The 21,047-nt window shown below is 39.3% G+C and overlaps 2 protein-coding genes across 3 annotated transcripts; both read left to right on the forward strand.

Annotated features, from left to right (window-relative positions):
• The first annotated feature begins 262 nt into the window (after positions 1-262).
• On the forward strand, positions 263-6,513 carry s1pr1 (sphingosine-1-phosphate receptor 1). 2 transcript variants are annotated; one of them, XM_023293008.3, is made up of 2 exons: positions 263-412; positions 2,561-6,513. In XM_023293008.3, the coding sequence occupies exon 2, from the start codon at positions 2,683-2,685 to the stop codon at positions 3,802-3,804; it is 1,122 nt and encodes a 373-aa protein (XP_023148776.1). In that variant the 5' UTR covers positions 263-412; positions 2,561-2,682; the 3' UTR covers positions 3,805-6,513. The 2 variants fall into 2 exon arrangements, with proteins under 2 accessions (XP_023148776.1, XP_023148777.1); XM_023293009.3 differs by lacking the exon at positions 263-412 and adding an exon at positions 454-925.
• Positions 6,514-8,216: 1,703 nt separating this feature from the next.
• LOC111583769 (uncharacterized) lies at positions 8,217-17,593 on the forward strand. The gene is made up of 5 exons (XM_023292998.3): positions 8,217-11,566; positions 11,756-11,788; positions 13,279-13,569; positions 15,114-15,404; positions 17,040-17,593. Exons 1-5 carry the CDS (start codon positions 11,530-11,532, stop codon positions 17,219-17,221), a joined length of 834 nt encoding a protein of 277 aa, XP_023148766.2. The 5' UTR covers positions 8,217-11,529; the 3' UTR covers positions 17,222-17,593.
• The last annotated feature ends 3,454 nt before the right edge of the window (positions 17,594-21,047 follow it).

A 21,047-nucleotide genomic window follows, 5' to 3' on the forward strand; every position in this document is an offset into this window, starting at 1 on the left:
TTTGGTCTCAAGTACAGTTACACAACAACTGCATGTTTTAGTATTTTGTACATGGATTATTTGGTAAAATGTTCTCCAGTTGTGGAATGAGCCATTTACTGCTGTTAGTGACCTTCACATGTTCCTGGGAATCTACACAAAGGAAAAACATTTGCAATGACTGTACTTGTAAAACACTACATGTTGTGTTTCTGGGGTTTCTTTTTTGTAATTATCGCTCAGTTTGATTGATGAAGTGAAGAATAAAGGAGAAGAAGCTACAATGAGGGGAGCTGGAGGAGGGCAGCATCTTCATCCCACCATCCTCCTCCTCCTCAGTGTGTGTCGGTGTGTGTGTCGGCGTGTGTGTGTATGTGTGTCCTCTCTCCTTCACTCTGCTGTCGGACTGTCTTCATCTGGACTCTGACTCAAGGTAAAAAAAAAAAAAAACTAAACACTTTTATCTCGGTGAAAAGCGCTTTAATCGTGTTCAGATCGATGCTGGGCTTCAGGGCAAACTCAGTCCGTGTTTGAGGAACTAAAATGTCAAAGTAAAGAAGCGGAGCGTCGGGAATGGTTGAGCTGTGCTGAGGAGCAGAAAGCGGAGCTGAGGATTAAAACGCTCCACAGTCACTGTACACGGTTTAAAGTGTGTTGAATGGACGGCTTATTCCTCAGGATGAACTCTGTCTATGAAAAACCAGCCAGGAGGCATTAAACGCAGTTACTAAGGCTTTAAAACCCGCGGAGACATGTGTATATGTAAGAACAAAACCCTGGATCTCTGAATCTGAGATGTTTGACCGACCAGCAGCCTTTTCCAGAAGTTTATCAAACACCTTCCCGTCTAAATGCCACAGTTTCCACTGAGGACTTCCTCAACTAAGTCCTCTTTCTGGGCTGTAAAGCTTGTTTTCAGAATGTTTGATCACCAGTGAGACTAAAAGTAAGGAATGAGCTTCTCTATAGTTCAATTAGGGAATATTTTAGAAGAAAAAAAAATCACGTTTACGTGACAAGATCATGTTTTTTGTATGTTTGTCCGATGAATGAAACAAGACAATTTTATTTCCTTGGGTTACTGACTCTCAGCAGCTTGGTGACTTTATGGAGAGTATAAATGCCAAAACAAGGACTATAATGAAATAGGTGAAATGTGGACAAATGTTTACTTTCATTCACACTACCGTTCAAAAGTTTGGGGTCACCCAGGCAATTTCATGTTTTACATGAAAACTCACACTTTTATTCATGTGCTGACATAATTGCACAAGGGTTTTCTAATCATCAATTAGCCTTTCAACACCATTAGCTAACACAATGTAGCATTAGAACACAGGAGTGATGGTTGCTGGAAATGTTCCTCTGTACCTCTATGGAGATATTCCATTGAAAATCAGCTGTTTCCAGCTAGAATAGCCATTTACCACATTAACAATGTCTAGACTGGATTTCTGATTCATTTAATGTTATCTTCATTGAAAAAACTGCTTTTCTTTCAAAAATAAGGAGATTTCTAAGTGACCCCAAACTTTTGAACAGTAGTGTATGGTCCCTCTAAAATTGTTCATTTACCATCATAACTCAATCAAATATATGTTAAAGTTAGCCAAGATTTCATAAAGTTACATAATTAACTAATGTGTTGCATTTGTTTGATTTCTGTATTTAGTCATTTTCGGTCTCCCATACAGCACTGTTAACATAGACTGAGGCTTTCAGAGTTGCTTCAGATAACATTCTTCACCTCAAGCAAACTCCAACAGTAAAGTAAAAGTATAAAAGTTAGTCATTTGAAAGACTGGTTGTCCACTAACAAGGTGACTGTGATCCTGTTTACAGTTTTTTATGAGCAGCCTTTGAACCCGCAGCAGCTTTCTGACTCAAACTAAAACTATGAGGCATTATTAACTCCTGAAGAAACTGAAGGATATTTCAGATGTTTTTATTTTATTATATTATTATTTCTTATTTCTAAACCAAAAATGACCCAACTTAAATTCAAACTTATTTAAGTTGATTGACTGCCACTATGTGTTGATTTGGGATTAAAAAGTATACATTTCACAGATTTAAGGACGCTTGGCTTTAAAGAAACATGTTTGAGGTGTTTAAAGGTTGTTTTTTTGTGATGTTTGTCCTCTAACCAGCTGATTAGAAACAGATCAGGTTCATGAGCCTTCAGCAAGTAAAGCTTTAAATGGATTTTTCTAGGTTTAAAAACTCATATCTGTATGTAAGCGATGTCTGAATGGCTTTGGTTCATGTTTTGGTTGACTAACTGTATACATTTACAGCTTAAGCACTCTGAGTTTGCAGCACAGACTGATTTAAAGTTGTTGATGAGAGACCAGTGCAGTTTGACTCTTTACAGTTGAAGTGAAGCTTTAAATGATGTTTCTGTTCATCTTCACTCCCTCACAGTGATGATTAGAGGTTTTATTTTATGTCCTGAGTGGGTTTAAAGAATACTTCAGTAGTGTGAACTCGGAGTGTTTTGAAGTTTGTTTTTAAAGATGTGTGACGACTAACAAGCTGATCTCTGAGCAGTTATTAAAAATTTTACTGCATCTCTCTGCAGGAATATGTCCCTGTCCAGCAACAGGACTTTTTCTGCACCTCTTCAGGGTTACTACCTGACATGAAGGACTGAAGTCTGAGGACACAGCGCCCCCTGCCAGACTCCCTCTGCAGCTGCAGGCCATGGCTGAGCCCAGCTACTCTGACCTGATCGCCAAGCACTACAACTACACCGGCAAGTTTCGCAAGACACAGCAGGACTCTGGTCTGAAGGCAGACTCTGTGGTCTTCATCATCGTGTGCTGCTTCATTATCCTGGAGAACATCCTGGTCCTGACCACCATCTGGAGAACCAAGAAGTTTCACAAGCCCATGTATTACTTCATTGGGAACCTGGCACTGTCTGACCTGCTGGCCGGCGTTGTCTACACTGCCAACATCCTGCTGTCGGGCGCCAACACGTACAAGCTGACACCCACACAGTGGTTCTTCAGGGAAGGTAGCATGTTTGTGGCGCTGGCAGCGTCCGTCTTCAGCCTGCTGGCCATTGCCATTGAGCGCCACCTCACCATGCTGAAGATGAAGTTGCATAACAACGGCAACACCTGCCGCGTCTTCCTGCTCATCAGTACCGTGTGGATGATCGCGGCGGTGCTCGGTGGACTGCCGGTGATGGGCTGGAACTGCATCCAGAGCATGACACACTGCTCCACCGTGCTGCCACTCTACCACAAGACCTACATCCTGTTCTGCACCACTGTCTTCAGTATCATTCTTATGGCCATCGTAGTGCTCTATGCTCGGATCTACGCGCTGGTGCGCACTCGAAGCCGCAAACTTGTCTTCCGCAAAGTGTCCAATGGTCGTGGCAATGCTGGTGCCAATAGCAAGAGCTCAGAGAAGTCGATGGCCCTGCTGAAGACAGTCATCATTGTCCTGAGCTGCTTCATTGCTTGCTGGGCTCCACTCTTCATTCTCCTGCTTCTGGATGTGGCTTGTGAGACACTGAGCTGCCCCATCCTCTACAAGGCCGAGTGGTTCCTGGCACTCGCCGTCCTCAACTCTGCAATGAACCCCCTTATCTACACATTGACCAGCAACGAGATGCGGTGCGCATTCCTCAAGACGCTGCTTTGCTGCACTGCCTGCATCCGGCCAAGGGTGAAATTTACGGGTCCGATCATGGGGGCAGAGTTCAGCCGCAGCAAATCGGATAACTCCTCCCACCCCAACAAGGAGGAGACGGAGTACTCACCAAGGGAGACGACAGTGGTGTCCTCGGGGAACATCACCTCGTCATCCTAAACATCCAAACATCCGGTCGTAACTGGGCGGAGGAGAGGATGATGTACAGAGTCAGATGGAGAGTTTGTGTTTGTACAGAAACATGTGAACAGTGCCATGTGGAGTGTTCATGAACCTTCAGCGGATCAGAACTCACAGCACTTATGGAGAATTTCCAGCTGGTTAAAGTGGGATCAGTGAACCCTGAGATAGAGGAGGTCCTGCTCTGTATGTAGCTCACAACCTTCAGTCAGAACCATCACGTCACCCGCAGGAAGATCGACTGGTTTCACTGCTGGATCTCAGGTTTATCTCAGCTCACCTGCTTAAAGGTTCTGCTTCATTCAGAACCTGGCCGGGCAAGAAAGTGGCTTTGCAGATTTCATCCAAACATCCTCATGATCCAGAACACAGCCTTAAAAAAATGCACTTGATCAGACACTTAAAACATCCTGAGGGTTTATAGAAGCTGTAGTCATGAATTATTGATGTGTCTTATTTCATTGTGATGGTTGATATTACTGAATGGCAGTGATGAGCTTCATAGAAAGTGTTATTGATCCTCATAGAAGAATCTGACTTTATACTCACCCTCTAAGAACCACTAGAACCTGTAGCGCTTTAAACACACAGCTGTCAAATATTTAAGAAATACAGATTAATTCATGGAGATTTTTTCCCTCTTCTCTTTCCTTGAAACCTTTACATAAGGAAATCCCCATGTGAAATCAGAGCTCAGCTGCTTTTCACAAACACATACACAAACAACAAAACCCAAAATCTTAATAATCAGTTCTCAACAAATTTCACATCTTGACTAAGAACCCAATTTTTCAAATAAGACACTTAATAAAGGGTTTAAATGTTGCACCTGCGCTCTATATTAAGAATTTATAACTCATCTGATTTAATTTAATTCTAATGCTGTATGATTTCATTTGCATATGGAGCTACGTTTTCAATAGTAAAATAAAAATACATCTATAAAATTGCCATATGTTGTCATATGTTTGATATATTTGTTTGAAAAATAACCTACATGAGTAAATGCTTGTCAAAGCAGCATTCAGTCAGTTTTCTGTTGTTCCTCTAATGGTTTTCAGCTCTAAAACAAACTCTTACAAATTAAAAACACTCCATAAAGTATGTCTTATCACAGAATTATAATTGTGGCATTTTATGTGTCTGAGAAGCATCTGAACTCTGAATAATGAATATATTTGATGTGATATTTTTGTAAAAAGTTAACTGTGTAAAACTTGTAGAATCGATGGGTCAGAATGTATTTTGTACTTGGTGTCTGTATTATTGTTGTTAGTAGTGATGTCAGTGTACTCACATTAATTTGTTTGAAAGCAGGAAGGAAAAACATTATTCTGCTTGTCAGAGAAATCTGATGTTTTGTTCTGTTTAATTTGTTCAGTCATGTGTCAGATCTACGGAAGCCCCTTTCCTACCAAAAATAAATCACAAATAAAATCAGTACATGCAAAGCAAGTAAAAACAAGACAACAACTTACTAGATGTAGTTACTCTTCTGGAGATTTTGAACTTATCACGGGATCTTCATCAGCATTCAAGTGCAGGAATAAACTTTAAAGCTGAATGGATTAGTCATTAATCGAAATCGAAGTCCATCAAAGGCTTAGAAAAACACATTTTACGGGGTCCTTAAAAAGATCTTCAATGTCCAAAAGCCATTTAAGTGAAGTTAGGCCTTAAAAAAATCTTAAAATAATTTTGACAGCACTTAAAAAAAATTAGAAAATAATAGTTACATTAAATCTTTTTAAATATGTTTTGGAATAGATTTTTTTATTGATGACGCAGCAGCAAAAGTGCAAAACAAGAGCCAACATGGAACATAGTGTACCATTAAAGCAACGAAGTAAACTGTCAAATGAGGAAGTCCAGCTATAAAAGTGAGCTGAATGGGAAGTCAGAAATACATAAAGTCCCATAGAAGACCCAATATTGTTCGGTATTCACATCATGAACAGCACTAGAGTGCAGCCTCAACGCCACCATGTCTGCACTAACAGCATTAACCCCTCAACTCTGGTGAGCATCTTCCAGACAACATTTGGATCTACACCAATATTAAAAGCAGAGGTGCTCTGGACATTACACATGCTAGCCCTGAAATATATACACATTTTGCAGACAGAATGTTTTGTTTTTGGACATTACAGAAAGCAGAAGAGCCGAGTTGTTTTTTGTTGGGTTTTTTTTTGCCAGTATGGACGTGAAATAGCTCTTAAACTGCCTTCTCAATGGTCTTAGAATTGTCAAATTGAACTTATTAAAATTATGTTCAAACATCTACAATTTTCTTTCCTTGGGTTAACTCGATCTGCTTAAGTAGATCATGTGATCTGATCAAAATTAAAAATAAGCTATATGTGTAACAAACTTTTGGGTTTTATTTAGAAGTTTCACCTCAGAATCTCCTCAAGAAAATCTCAAGTTTTGTCTTTATCATCATCTTAGTTAATTGTTAATAGGAATGGGCTTCCATACCGATCAGACTCTGTTGACATGTTGACAACCCCCTTTCAATTTCCTCTAATCCTCTATCAGGAGCTGATCGATTAATCAATTAATTCCTTTTTGTTTGTTATCAAACTGTTTGTTACAGTCCAGCCTGAGCTCTGTCTGCACTGTTTAACTCCTGAATGTTAGGTTGTTTGTTTGTTTGTTAGGCTTAATAAAGACAGAAATAGAAACACAGTTTGTGTTTGAACAAATCACATCTGAAAAGTTGCAAAAAATTCTCATGCTCAACTCATACTACCAATAATGGAAATGACAAGTAAAAAAGTTTTCAAATTGAAGAATAACTAGAAAATGCTATATCTGTGAAGATTCTCAGTCATCCAGGTCATGGTAATCATAGAAGCTTCAGTAAAAGTCAACTGGACTTTTCTTGTAAGTTGTTGAAGATGTTTTACCTTCATCCAGGAGGCTCCTTCAGTTCTGATTGTTCCATCCACAACTATCTCTAAACAGAGGAGGGGGTTTATGACACCACTTATCAAACACCTACAACTCAGTAATAAGGTCTCTCCCCAGAAAGCTTCATCATCGTAAACATCTTGAGTCACTCCTGACTTGGCAGATTCACACTTTTTTTTGTGTAAACTGGCAGCTCCATCACCAGATTGCTGTCATTGTTGGTGGACCGCCTGGTTTCACAACATTCGCACCCGGAGACAGGTGAGTCCTGGTCATTAGTGGACCATCAGTCATGTGACTTGGAGTGACTATATATTCTGGTACTCCCTATTACTCAGAACTGAAGAAGCCTCTTGGATGAAGGTGAAACGTCTTCAAGAACCTACAAGAGAAGTCTAGCTGATTTTTACTGAAGCTCCTACAGTGAGAAAATGCTAGATTTTCCTTATTTAAAAGAAAATGTATGAGTATGTATGGAGCCCCCTATAGGGCAGAATCTTCTGAGGCCTAAGGGCGCCAAGTCCAAATAAGATTTTTTTTTAAAAAAAAAAATACAATTTTGAGAATATAAAAGCAAAGCTTGTGCTAAGATGCAAAAAAGTAAGATAAACATCTATATAAAAGCTGAAAAGTTTATATTAAAAGATAAAATTGTCATGGAATTTCAGTAAATAAAATAGAAATAAATGTGTATATAAAGCTGTAGATCTGGAAAACAAAAGGCTTTTTTAGCCAGTATTCCACTACATTTGGCTTATTTATTTATTGACTACATCAAACTACTTTTTAACAATTTATACACTTTTTTAGCACTTACTCTTATTTTACCAACTACTACTGTTTACTGCCATCGTCTTACTATGTGAAATGTCCTGAGACGATGTAGATTAAATAGAAAATTGAAACTGATACCGTTGGACAGCTATAGTTTACTTTTAGCTCACAAGTCTGACCATTTATGCATCGCTTATTGTACTTTAAAATATCTCATCCCTTTTAGCATTTCCACCTTCAACTTAATACATGTTTTAACCATTTCTCCAGGACTCTTGGTTGCATATTAATCTATTACTTTTAGAGAACAGTAAAGGCTTTCTCCGCTTATACTCTTAATAACAAAATGTTCGTGTCCACGCAATATGTGGACATTTTTTCTCTATTTGTAAAGTGTATTTTTGCGGACAGGTTGATCTAATCTTTCTGCATACCCCTGGGCTATTGTATTGTATCTATTGTAGAAGTGCCCCCTGTGGTTCCTGGTTCATAGGGAGCAGCCTGAGCACAATTTATTATATAACTGCTCAGACCTAATGTGCCGTCTGGGTCTCAGCTTGTGTTTCACCTTTGAGTGGCATCGTTAATGAGATTCACTGATGGTCCCAGCTGCTGGCCTCTGACCTCTGGGGGGGCGGTGTCTCTGTCTGTGAGCCTACAAGGAGACATAAATATAAATTAAACCTTTGCTTCTGATTGGAGGTCCAGTTCAAGGTCAGCCGATGACCTCAGACTGTGAACCAGATGATCTTAGATCTCTGACATCATTTCATCTGCTTGCTTTGTATGAGTTCACATTTCACGCATCAAACCAAACGTCATGCAAATGCAAACACTGGGAACTGATTAGACAATGATTTAAGGTTAAAAGGAGGTTTGACAAAAGATTATGGCCCAAATGCAGTACCATGATATTTGAAAAACATAGCATATAATAATAATAAAAATAATAATAATCACAAAGTGGTTGGCAAAGACACTTAAGAAAAGTGGTAAACTTTTAAACCAATTTTTTTATTATCATTATTTAATGGAACTTTTTGTCTTTATTACTATTGAACGTTTTCTAAAAATTTTATTTCAAGGTAAAACTGCTATCTGATATTTTCTTTACGTTTGCTTGTTTTGCGCCAAAGCACAGAGTACAAAGTTTAAAACAAAAGAGTATGTAATTCAAAAATAATGTTGCTTTTAAGAGAGAGTTCACCTGAACTATCAAAATACGACCGATCTGTGCTGAAGTTAATAGACTAACTGCAGATAAATTTGATTGTGGAACACGATGCTGCACTTACAAGTTTATTCACTGATGTAAACCCTCCTTAAGCCATAAATTTACCCAGAAGTATTTTTTAATGGTATGTTTCTTAACGGGCTGCACAGTGGTATAGTGGTTAGCACTTTCGCCTTGCAGCGAGAAGATCCCTGGTTCGCGTCCCGGCTTTCCCGGGATCTTTCTGCATGGAGTTTGCATGTTCTCCCTGTGCATGCGTGGGTTTTCTCCGGGTACTCCGGCTTCCTCCCACAGTCCAAAAATATGCTGAGGTTAATTGATTATTCTAAATTGCCCGTAGGTGTGAATGTGAGAGTGATTGTTTGTCTCTGTATGTAGCCCTGTGACAGACTGGCGACCTGTCTAGGGTGTCCCCTGCCTTCACCTGAGTCAGCTGGGATAGACTCCAGCCCCCCCAATGACCCTAGTGAGGATTAAGCGGTGTATAGATAATGGATGGATGGATGGATGTTTCTTAACATTTTTTTTGAAAACAACACAAACATACCAAAAATAACAACAAAAAACAGCTCATGTGTGACAAGACAGTTACAAACTATACATCAGACTGGAGTTTACAGGCAGGCTAGGCCAGTGCAGGAAATCCTAGTAATATAGGAGAAGACAGTGTAGGTCCAATGTATTATAAGTTTGGTTCCCAGACTTTATGGAAAGCGTCCTCTGTTGAGTGAACCATACAGGTAATATATTCATTGGGGATGCAGTCTATTACAAGATTGTGCCACGATTTCTTTGTTGGGGTGGCATCCTTGCTCCAAAAGAGCAGAATGTTCTTCCTTGCAGCAAAGGTCAGTAATTTGAACAGTCATTTATGCTTGCTACTAATAATATGCACATGAGAGACCAAGGAGTTAGAATCCAGTTTGTTTTTGAGAATAGGTGTAATATGAACGCGATGCACAATCCTAAACTGAATAGATTTGATTCAGTTGCAAACAGATATATCCATAGCATGTGCCCATAATTCCCACCAGGCTGCAGGAAGAAGTATTTAAACAGTGAGTTAGGAGATGTGTGTGAGGAAAAGAGCTACCCTCCACGTCCTGATCCTACACCACGTTGGCCTGTTCAGTCCAGGAATCATCCATCAAAGTCAGTGTCACAGCAGAAGTCTGAGGCCCCAAGGGTCTGTCGGAGCCCTGAAACCTGGACAATGAACAACACTCATGTACAAAGACAGGAGAGCGAAGGAGAGCATGAGGAGATAAAAGAGGACAGGAGGGAGGGTCGAGTAGTGTGAATGCGCTGCCTTCTTGTGGAAGATACAAGTCATGACAGCTTCATTACAAACAGTCAGACAGCAGCCCACTGGGACCACAGAGGCAGGCCACAGCGTCTGGACAGGCATGGTCAGACTGACAGGGTTACTCGCACTGGGGTGGCATCATGTGTACTTCATTTTGTATTCCTCTTTTGGAAACCTACGCTAATCATTTGCTTTGCAGGCAAGACTACCATGTAGAAGTGTGTAAATGAGTTCTCATATACTTCTATACTAAAAATCTGAAACAGTAGCTAAAGTTCAGGTTTTTTTAACAGTAGATAAAGCTCATAAATACAATTCAAATTACATAAAAATAAATACAAACAAGAATCTTTGGGCAAAAGTGTCCTTGTGGCTGTGCTTACTTATCCTTGATTTACCCCAAATAGGTGAGGCAAATGGCTGTCTTGCCTCAGCCTGGTTCTGCCAGAGCTTTCCCGTTTCTGTCAGATCAGTGGGGTGGCTGTAGCTCAAGTGGTTGTCACTGATATAAAGGTTGGTGGTTTCAATCGGGGCTGCACAGTGGCGTGGTGGTTAGCACTTTTGCCTTGTAGCTAGAAGATCCCCTGGAGCCTTGCCAGGATCTTTCTGTATGGAGTTTGCATGTTCTCCCTGTGCATGCGTGGGTTTTCTCCAGGTACTCCGGCTTCCTCCCACAATCCAAAAATATGCTGAGGTTAATTGATTGTTCTAAATTGTCCGTAGCTGTGAATGCGAGTGTGATTGTTTGTCTGTATATCTATCTGCGACAGACTGGCGACCTGTCCTGCCTTCGCCTCAAGTCAGCTGGGATAATGAGGACTGAGTGGTGTATAGATAATGGATGGATGGATGGTTTCACTCAATAAGGCACTGTGGTATCCCCACTTTTCTGAAGAACTCAGTGAGGTGTCTCAACACACTGCCTGGCTTGCATCGCATGTGGACTAAGTTGGCTGAGAAGCCTGATTCGTGCCAGAGACAGGCCCAGTGTCACTTCTGGTGACTGTGGACAGACGTGGTGGTAGTACTGCAGAGTTTTTCAGTTTGATGAATAATTGTGACAGACAGCTGAGGTATTCCAGTAGACTTACATTAGTGGTGCAGAGTTGTACCTCCTATGCTGTTTGGATTTCTTAGTGAGTAAACTCAATCTTACTGAACTCTCCCCCATGAAGATATTTTGCTGTATTTAAGGTAATATTGTTGTATTTTCCATCCAGGGTGTCCCCTGCCTTCACCCTCAGTCAGATGGGATAGACTCCAGCCTCACGCGACCCTAATGAGGATTAAACGTTGAATGGATGGTTTTTATCTCTGCTGTTCCAGTTTTTGCAGCCTTGGGGTGAACTTCTGGAGGTGGTGCACAAATAGCCAATCGGTCAGAGTGTGGGAGGAGCCGAGTAAACAAAAAATGAGCAAACAGCTTTGAGGTCAATCAGGATCTGATCAGTCACTCGGAAATCAGTCAAACTTTAAGATGAATCTGATTCTGCTCTTCGGTCTGTCTCACTGCTGTGAGTTCATGCTTTAAAATATCTCAATGTTCCTCCACACAGTGCTGGAACTGCATTCATGTTTCATCAGGAGGCAGATAATGTCATTTCAGCAGGACAACTGAGTTTTTGAGATGAAACAACTTTTCCAGTGCAGCATCAACATCATGTCCTGTGCTGACCTCCTGTTTGTCTCTGGTTGATTGACAGGCTGGATGGCTGCTGCCAGGTATACATGGACCGGTGAGTCCAGGCTTCACTTCTGGAGTTTGTTCAAATTAATTTATCTGACATGTTGGGGATCTTTTTTTGGATTTTAAATAATTTTTGTTATTTGCCAAAATAGACATTTTATTTTATTATAAAGCACTTTGTATCTTTGTTTTCAAAAGGCACTATATGAATAAATGTGTAATTATTGTTATAATAATGACTGTTATTATTCTGATTATTATTATTACATTTCCATGTAGAAACTCTTCGATGCTCTGTAAAAGTCTACTCTGCTGCCAAGTGTCAATCCACTGAAAATTATGCCAGTATATACATATATATATATATATATATATATATATATATATATATATATATATATATATATATATATATATATATATATATATATATATATATATATATATATATTCATCTAATCTAAAAAATTCATCTAATCTAATTACAGGCTTTGTTAATTAGTCGCAATTAGTCACAATTAGTCGGACCTCCAGGAGGCCGGTGGACGAAACAGAGATGTTTTTTTTTGGTTTGTTCCTGCAGGTGAAGTTAGATATTTAATACTTGCATGCGTACATCCAGTCATGTGTCGGTGCTGTCGAGGATATGTAGGATGGATGTTTTTGCGGGGGTTGTCATATCTTTATGCAGTAGATTTTCTTTTTCTGGAGGTAAAAGCCAAATTGTCCCAAGGCTTTAGGAAGTTTTATGGATGACCCCGCAATGTAGAAGGTTTGAGTTGCTTCCGGAGGCGCTTGAGGACAGCAGGAGGGAGATGAGAGTTCACTGCAGCCCGTGGACCTCTGTCAGTCATCCGGCATGAGGAAGGAATAGTGCTGAGAGGGATAACAGCTGAAAACACACTCTCCCTGCAGAGAGTCATGACCCCATGTCCTACCACACACACACACACACACACACACACACACACACACACACACACACACACACACATATGTATTTTGTACACATAAAATAATTTTGGTAAAATTCCTTGAGTGAAATTACACTTTAAAAAAAGCATGTGCATCTGTGAGGTATTGCACAGTGTGACTGTTCAGATGATAGTTTTCATGAGTCCATTTAATGCTGCTATGGCTCTGGGATGAAAACTTATTCAGTGAATGAGAGGTTGTAGCTTTTATTTGCCAGTAGTGCCTGCCTGAGGGCAGCAGTTCTAAAAGTTAGTGAGCAGGATGGGACGAGTCCCAGATGATGTTTGTTGCCTGTGAAGCAGTGTTCACATTGTCAAAATAGACTATGAAGAATGTAAGTTTAGATCAGACAACTAAAACACTTGATTGACTGTCAGAGAAGATTGAGCTTTTTGAAAATGTTCCAGATTTTACAGGAACCTAAACTTAAATCTACTGTGTATCTTTGTGAAGAGTTGCAAGGCTGCTTCGGTCTGTGATGCTAAAAACCAGCAGAATAAGCTCGCTGTGTTGTCTGTCCACAAGGAGAAGACTGTGTGTGTTTTGCATGTTATCTCTGTGCAGATAAGCCCTGGATCATTGTGGGTGAGCATGAAATCAAGGAGGGAGAGACACTGAAGGTCAGCTGCACGCTTCCAATCGACTACACTGGAGGAAACTGTCGCCTTTTCAGAGGAAACTCTGCCATCCCCTTCAGGCTAAAGACAGCTTTGGATTTTGTCTGCGTCTTTCACCTGTCATCAAAAGTGCTGCTAGGAAATCATCCGGTGGGTAGCAAGATCTCCCTCAGGTGTGACTACCAGATCCAGGAATTCACCTCAAGGTCCAGTGACAACGCAGCGGTGATCGTCTGGGGTGAGAGGAGCAGTTTACAGACTTTAAAGGAGAATGGTGAAGTCAGTTGATACCAAGTTCCAGGATAGGATAGATCCAGGATGTGAATGTGATTAGTTTAGCATAAAGACGTATCGGGGCAAAGTGATTGCCCAATTTTGTACAAAGAGAAAGGTTGGACCTTCGAGACAACTATAGCTTTCCTCACATTAAAACTAACAGAAAAGTCACATTTACATCATGTTCTAACCTTTCTGTTTGATCTTTTGGGCTTTGACTGGAGCTCTCTGAATGAAACCATTTTCCTTGTGTCCTCTTCTGCAGTGGTTTAATGGCATTCAGTAGAATGAGCTTCACCAAGCAGTTGAGGCTACAATTCACATTTTCTTTTGGTGATTTCCTCGAAACCTCGAATAAATCTGTGCACATCTGGATAGAAACTCGAAGAATGTTATGAAAGGTTCAAACTACATTAAGAGCTGTGAGGAGCTCTTCCTAATCCAGCAGTTACAGCTCAAGCTTTCCACTGATGCTTGTAGAATTTTTTAGACAATCATATAATCAATGACCACAGGATCATTCTGGTTGCTGATAAATGAAATTACTGTAAACCTGAATATTTAAATTTGTTCGTACTGCTCTGAATAAGGGGCTGCAGTGGCTTGGTGGTTAGCACTGTTGCCTCACAGCTAGAAGATATGTGGTTCATGTCACGGGCTAGAATCTTTCTGCATGGAATTTGCATGTTCTCCCTGTGCATGCGTGGGTTTTCACCGGGACCCTAAGTTGGCTGCGATATATTATAGCCCCCCTGCAACCCTAATGAGGATTAAGCAGTGTAGAGATAATGGATGGATGCTCTAAATAACTGAATTAACAAAAATATGTTCTCTCTCCTTGCTGTCAGGCATATTATCAAAAAGGCCCAAACGCAGAAGAAAAAAAATTTAATCAGTCTGTCATGCTGCTAATCTTTCAGTTATACCAAATATTTCCCATAATAATGTGTTTATGAAGAAGTAACAGTCCTGACTGGATGCAACAGCACTATATTTCATTATTTCACAGAAGATGTCACAAGTGAACAGTGTGTTAAATTTGGCTTTAAAGAATCTTTTGGCAAACAATTGGATATAACAGCTTCAGGGAAGCATTGTTTCTCCATCACTACTGTGCAGTGAGTGAAACTGGAAGCTGCCTCACGATACCCCGACAGAGAATTTTTTTGTCTTCTGTCACCTCATTTGACATTTTCCACTCTGTGTTTGTGACACTGACCAGCAGAAGCACAGAGACTGTAAACATAGCCCATATTGTTGTCTTGCTGTGTCCGTGGATGTATTAAACAGAATTGATTTACAAAATGATGCTTCATTAATGCGCATTAAAGATACTCAGTTGTTATTACTGTTGTACCTCTTTATTGCAACTGAGAAACTTAAATAGATCTGTAGAACTACTGAAGTGAAGGCACAAACCTAAGCTTAGTTTACACATGTTGCCAACCCACAACAAGCGACCGGACTACTCTTGTACTGACCCTGTGTGTTGTGGTCCTTCTGTAGGCAGCTGTCCCAGTCCCAGTCTGTCAGTCAGCCACCACTTTGTCTCACCTGACGACAGCATTGAGGTCACCTGTTTACCTCCTCTTGGTTACGCCCCCAGCTGTAGCTTCTACAGAGGCCAGTACACAATTGCAGAGGGGTCCTGCAGCAGGAACATGACAGGTCAGGAGCTGGCCATTTGGGAGGAACCAACCTTCCTGCTTCCTGTCAACCTGACCTGCACTTACGAGCCAAACCTGGACCACTACATCCGCTCAGACAACAGCAACCAGCATCTGCTGCTCGTAGTCGGTGAGGAAGCAGATGCATCACAGCTAGTGGAATTGATGACTGCATACAGGATAAAATATTCCCACCCCTCACCTTTCTGGATGGGATTTTAAACCTTTTGGATGTTGTAGTCTATGATATACAGAAACATTCAGCAGGATAAATCTAACCACAAAGCATATAAACATGAAAAAAGTTCACAAGGAAACCAGAGACATAAAACCCTGCAGAAATTCCCTGAGAATTTAAATGTATACAAGAGTGAAGCAGAGTAAATCTTTACTATCCCACAGAGCAGTTTGGTATGCAAGCAGTAGCTGACAGTCTTCACACATCCTCACATCCTGACACATGATTTATAAGTATGAAACAATAAAAGAATAACACCACAGCAGTAAAATGGAATGATTCCACATAGATACAGAGGCTGATGTAATGGTAAAGTTGTTTAAAACACCAATAGCTGATCACATGCCCATAACTACACACGAATGTATGCACATGAAGACACATGTTGAGTGGATGTTTTGACTCCCATTCACACACACAGTAATCCTATGAGAATTATCTATGCATCCATGAATACATTACAAACAGGAGTTGCCAATAACTAATTCAGCTGCTTTAAACGGCACCAACCTACACATCTGGAAACAAATATTGGCTTCGATTCTGTACCTTCTGCACTTGGTCTTGACCTAGGGATGCACAGACTTGGACCTAAATAGTCCTGACTACAACCCTATCATCAAGTAGATTAGTAAGATTTTAATAATATTTCAAATAAGTGGAAAAAATCATTCCTTTCCCTTTCCGTTTTTAATGTGTTTGACCTTACAGCAGCAACATTTATGTGGAGAACAAAAAACCTGATACAACATATGGTGGCTATGGCATAGCTGGTACCAAAATCACAACAAAAAAGAATTCTTAACAGAAACACACTTACTTTTCAACAAACTGTGAAGTTGTCATTAGTTGCAGTAGTGTCTTTTTATAGCTCAGTAAATAGACTTATTGTCTCTGGAGGGCCATTTTAGGATAAGGGCTGTTTATATCAAACTTTAACAAGACTGTCTTGTTATTTTGTGCTACTCCCTCAATTGATGCATTTGTTGCATTTCACGTGACTGAGACAGATCAGATCACTAAGTAGTGCTGCGGCACTTATCTGTGGTCTCTAAAGCAACAAACTCGACAGGGAGAACACTAATTTGTTGTTGATACAAATTCAATATATCTTCCACAAATTAACTATAATGTCAATTAATAGTCTGCTGACTACAATATCATCATCTTTGGCTTTTTAGATGTTAGGATTTTTATTCACAGATTTTTAAGATTCCTGCTGTCATTGTTGGAGAATATTTTATTGGAACAGTTCAACCTCTGCTACTGCAACTTGTCTCTATCACAGATCCTTATCATTTTAGATATATTGTTATTTGCAATGTAATGTTGTGAACAGGTAGTATTTATCAGGCTGAAACAAGTGATTTATGCCAGATCTGTCCCTTTCAGAGTCAGGTGATTGATGATTCAAGTCAGGGCCTCATTGCTGACTGACTTGACCTATGAATGTTGCTTCAATAGCGTTTATTTTCATATTCACTGTATTTCATTAATACCTAATATTGGAGTGTTTGATGTTTTCAGATGTGAACAGAGTCACCACATCAGTCAACTGTAAAGTCTCAGTAAGTGATGATCAACTGGAGGTGTTCAAAGACAGTAGCTGGACGTCTGCTGGGGCAAATGGATCCAGTGTCACCATCCAGGTGACAAACAGCAGTCTGATGCTCAGTGACACCTGTGACTACTTAAAGAGTCTGAACTGACGGAAGTGAACACATATAGAATCAGATATACTGACGTAAATACATACAGATTCATACACCCTGATTTAAACACATGCAGAGTCAGACTTGAAATAAAGGAGAGACATCTGAGTTCAAGAGAAAGAAAAATGAGTTTATTTTAGCTTATTTTTTCTATACAGTGTGTCTACAATGGTAGCAGAGGCTAAGGTTGTGGCTGAATGCATTTTTACTGTCTCTTGTGTACACAACCTCTCTGGTTGTAAATGAAAGTCAATGGAGGGTGGGGAGGATATGGTCTTGGTCTGAGATATTGGCCCTCTAGTGACATCCAGTGGTTTTAACTGTTGTACATCGCATAGCTACTGAATTAAACAATACATTTCAAATCAATTCAACCGACAATGATTTATTGCCAGACTTCAATTAATGAGTTGTTCTAACTTGAGGAACTTTACCGAAGTGAAATCACAGGTTTAATAAATGAACTGCTGACCCACACATTAAAAAACAAACACAATTTTTTTTTTAAAAAACAAGACATGGAATGGATGTAAAATATCTTTTTTCAGATTACTGAACAAGGAGGTGTGCCAATAATTGTTCTATGAACTGGTAGCGGGTCAATCTGTCCCTGTGTTTGTGACAGTCCATTTAATATATTAAATTCCAATGTACATTATATGAAAGTTTGTTAAGTCTTTATTCAATGTTAAATGAATACACACACACACACACACACACACACACACACACACACACACACACACACACACACACACACACACACACTCAAAGGTTTGGACACACTTTCTCATTTAATGGTTTTTCTTTATTTCCATGACTGTTTACATTGTAGATTCTCACTGAAGGCATCAAAACTATGAATGAACACATATGGAATTATGTACTAAACAACAAAGCATGTTTTATATTTTTGATTCTTCAAAACAGCCACCCATTGCTTTGATTACTGCTTTGCACACTCTTGTCATTCGCTCAATGAATGAACCTGAAATGGTTTTCAACAGTCTTGAAGGAGCTCCCAGAGATCTAGTATTTTATTTTTTCAGTGGTTTGTTTCATTTTTTGGTTATGTTATTTTTCCAGTTGTTTATTTTTTTCCTGGTTATTTATTTTATATTTCCAATTATTTGTTTTCCTTGCTGGTTGTTTGTTTCATATTCTAATTGTTTATTTTGGCAGTTGTTTATTTTATTTTCCAATTGTTTATGTCATTTCTTCAATTGATTATTTTATTTTCCGGTTGTTTTATTTTTTCCAGTTTATTTTGTTTTGGTGATTGTTTATTTTATTTTTCCAGTTGTTTATTTTATTTTTCCAGTTGTTTATTTTATTTTCTGGTTGTTTGTTTTCCCCAGGTGTTTATTTTCCGGTTGTTTATTTTATTTTCCGGTTGTTTATTTTATTTTTCCAGTTGTTATAAGAAAATGTTCCACCCAACAAGCTTAATGTCGTCTCCTCTTCCTTCACTGTTCACCAAACTTTCTTGTGCGCTGTCATTACTCAATACATCCTGTGTATCTTCTTCGCGGCTGGAAAAGACCCTGATGTGTTTCTATTAACGTCTCCGTGCTTTTATATTGATAGTCTGGCATCCTACAAAGTATTATGGTAACTTCCTCTGACTACCTACGTTTTTTTTCCTTCTTAAAATCTGGCAAACCCCTCCTGTCCAAAGATCCATGTCAAGATGCCAGGGGATGGCAGACATTATCTGAAATGCAAAAAAAAAAAAAAAAAAAAAAGCATTTTGAATCCAGGATATTTCACAAACCCTGGTAATTTCCTTCTTCGTCTGTTTTTTTTTTTTTTTTTTTTTTAGCATACTTTAACGAGCCTTGGAAGCTCCCTGTCACTACCGGGAGTTTTTTTTTTTGTTTGTTTGTTTTTGGTCATGAAAAGAAAAGAACTAAGAAAAAATAATAATAATGGTCAAGGTTAAAGTAGAGCCTCTTACTAAGCTTCGTTACTAGGTATAGGCTCTTATTTTGAGGGTGAACCCAAACAAACAGATGGTTTGTACATCAATACATGATCGTTCAGAGTCTGATCTTGTTGGAAAAACTTTTTTTAAAGATAAGTTTGTGCCCTCTATATTTTTAATACTGGTGCATATAGGTGGAAAATATCATTTAGAAACAAATAATCTGACGGTATAAATCATACATTTAACATCATATCAACGTCTGTCACGCACATGCGCGTGCGTGCGTCATCTTAACGCCATGGAAACAACGATGACGCGCAGCCGAACTCCTATAAAAGACCTGCTGACCTGAAAACTGAACTGTGGAGATTTGAAACGCTGGAAAGCATCTGAAGAATGGACCTTGCTGAAGAACAAACTCAGTGGATTAGTGACAGAAGAAGAAGAAAACCGATCCGTAGTGATGGCTGATCGAGGCTTTGTTGAAGCTTCGACACTTCATTCAAAACATGGTTCATTACTCGAGGCCTCAATGACACACAGTGCTCGAGTAGGACATCTAGTGGTCAATAATATGAAGTGCAATCAAGACGTGGTCGTTGGTTCATGGATTGTTTTGGATTTGATTCGCCATGCACACATTCCTGTTTGACTACACTAGATGATTGTATGGGTTGTAGTGGACACAAAAATAATATTACTAGTAATAATAATGACAATAACTATTGAAGAGCACGTTTCTTATTTCCCATGTTTGTCTGTATCCCTATATACTCTTTGCTTATATTCTGTCTTATGAAACATTTAAACGGTGCTGCTACATTCATGAGATGCTCTACAAATACAGACGGATGTCATTTTCACATGGGGCTGGTGCAAATAAAGATTTTATGGATTATTATGGATTTTGGCAAAGTATGTCTTGGGGTTTATTGGTAAAGAGGTCAGTAAAGAGAGTGTTCTTATGTAACTGGTTATGAGGTTTTATTGAGAAATAATTTATCAACAGTTTTGGGACCACTGTTCCCTCTAAGCTGCGCGCGATACTTTTTTTTTTTTTTTTTTGCGCATTTATCATCTTTTTTTTTTTTTTTTGCCATTTTCGAGTTTTTTTTAACTTGAGTCTCGACTCGATCGTTTTTCTCAGGAGGTTGGACTTTAGCCTTTGTGCTGGAGGGTTGAACCCTCAGTTCCAAGACTTTCAAAGCCTCCACACCTCCCGAGTCCTCAGGACCTGAGCTTTCACACAGTCTGAGGGCTGAAATTTTCTAAGTCCCACAGTAGTTCTCTGTTAGATTGAACTTCCAGACAGTCCAAGGACTGATATCTTCTAAGTTCCTGAGTACTTCTCTGTTAGTTTGAACCTTCACACAGTCTGACGACTGAAATCTTAAAAGTTCTTGAGTAGTTCTCTGTTAGTTTGAACCTTCACACAGTCTGTTAATGTTTCGATTAAATCTTTGTTTTTCTTTTTAAATGTTTTACCACCTTTTAATGTTTAATTTTCTTTTTAAATCCTTAATTGTATTTTCAGTGTAATTCCTATTTGAACTTTTATTGTCTTTAAGATATAATTTTCTTATTAAACATTTAATTTTATAATTAAATGTTTTGTCTTTTTTGGCCTTTTATTGGATAGGTGTAGTGAGAGACAGACAGGAAACGGGGGAGAAGAGTCGGGAAAAGACTTACAGCAAAATGCCACTAGCGAGACTCGAACCCGGGACGCTGCATCAGGAACCAGCCTCTGTACATGGGTCACCTGCTTAACCCGTTGAGCTATATGGGTATCTATGTTTTGTCTTTTAAAGGGTTTGATAATCTGATTAAATGTTTTGCATTTTTAAAAATGTTTAACATTCTTCTTGTTTAATTGTATTTTTTAAATGTTTAATG

Source organism: Amphiprion ocellaris, chromosome 2 (assembly GCF_022539595.1).
Source record: "Amphiprion ocellaris isolate individual 3 ecotype Okinawa chromosome 2, ASM2253959v1, whole genome shotgun sequence".
NCBI classification, from domain to species: domain Eukaryota; kingdom Metazoa; phylum Chordata; class Actinopteri; family Pomacentridae; genus Amphiprion; species Amphiprion ocellaris.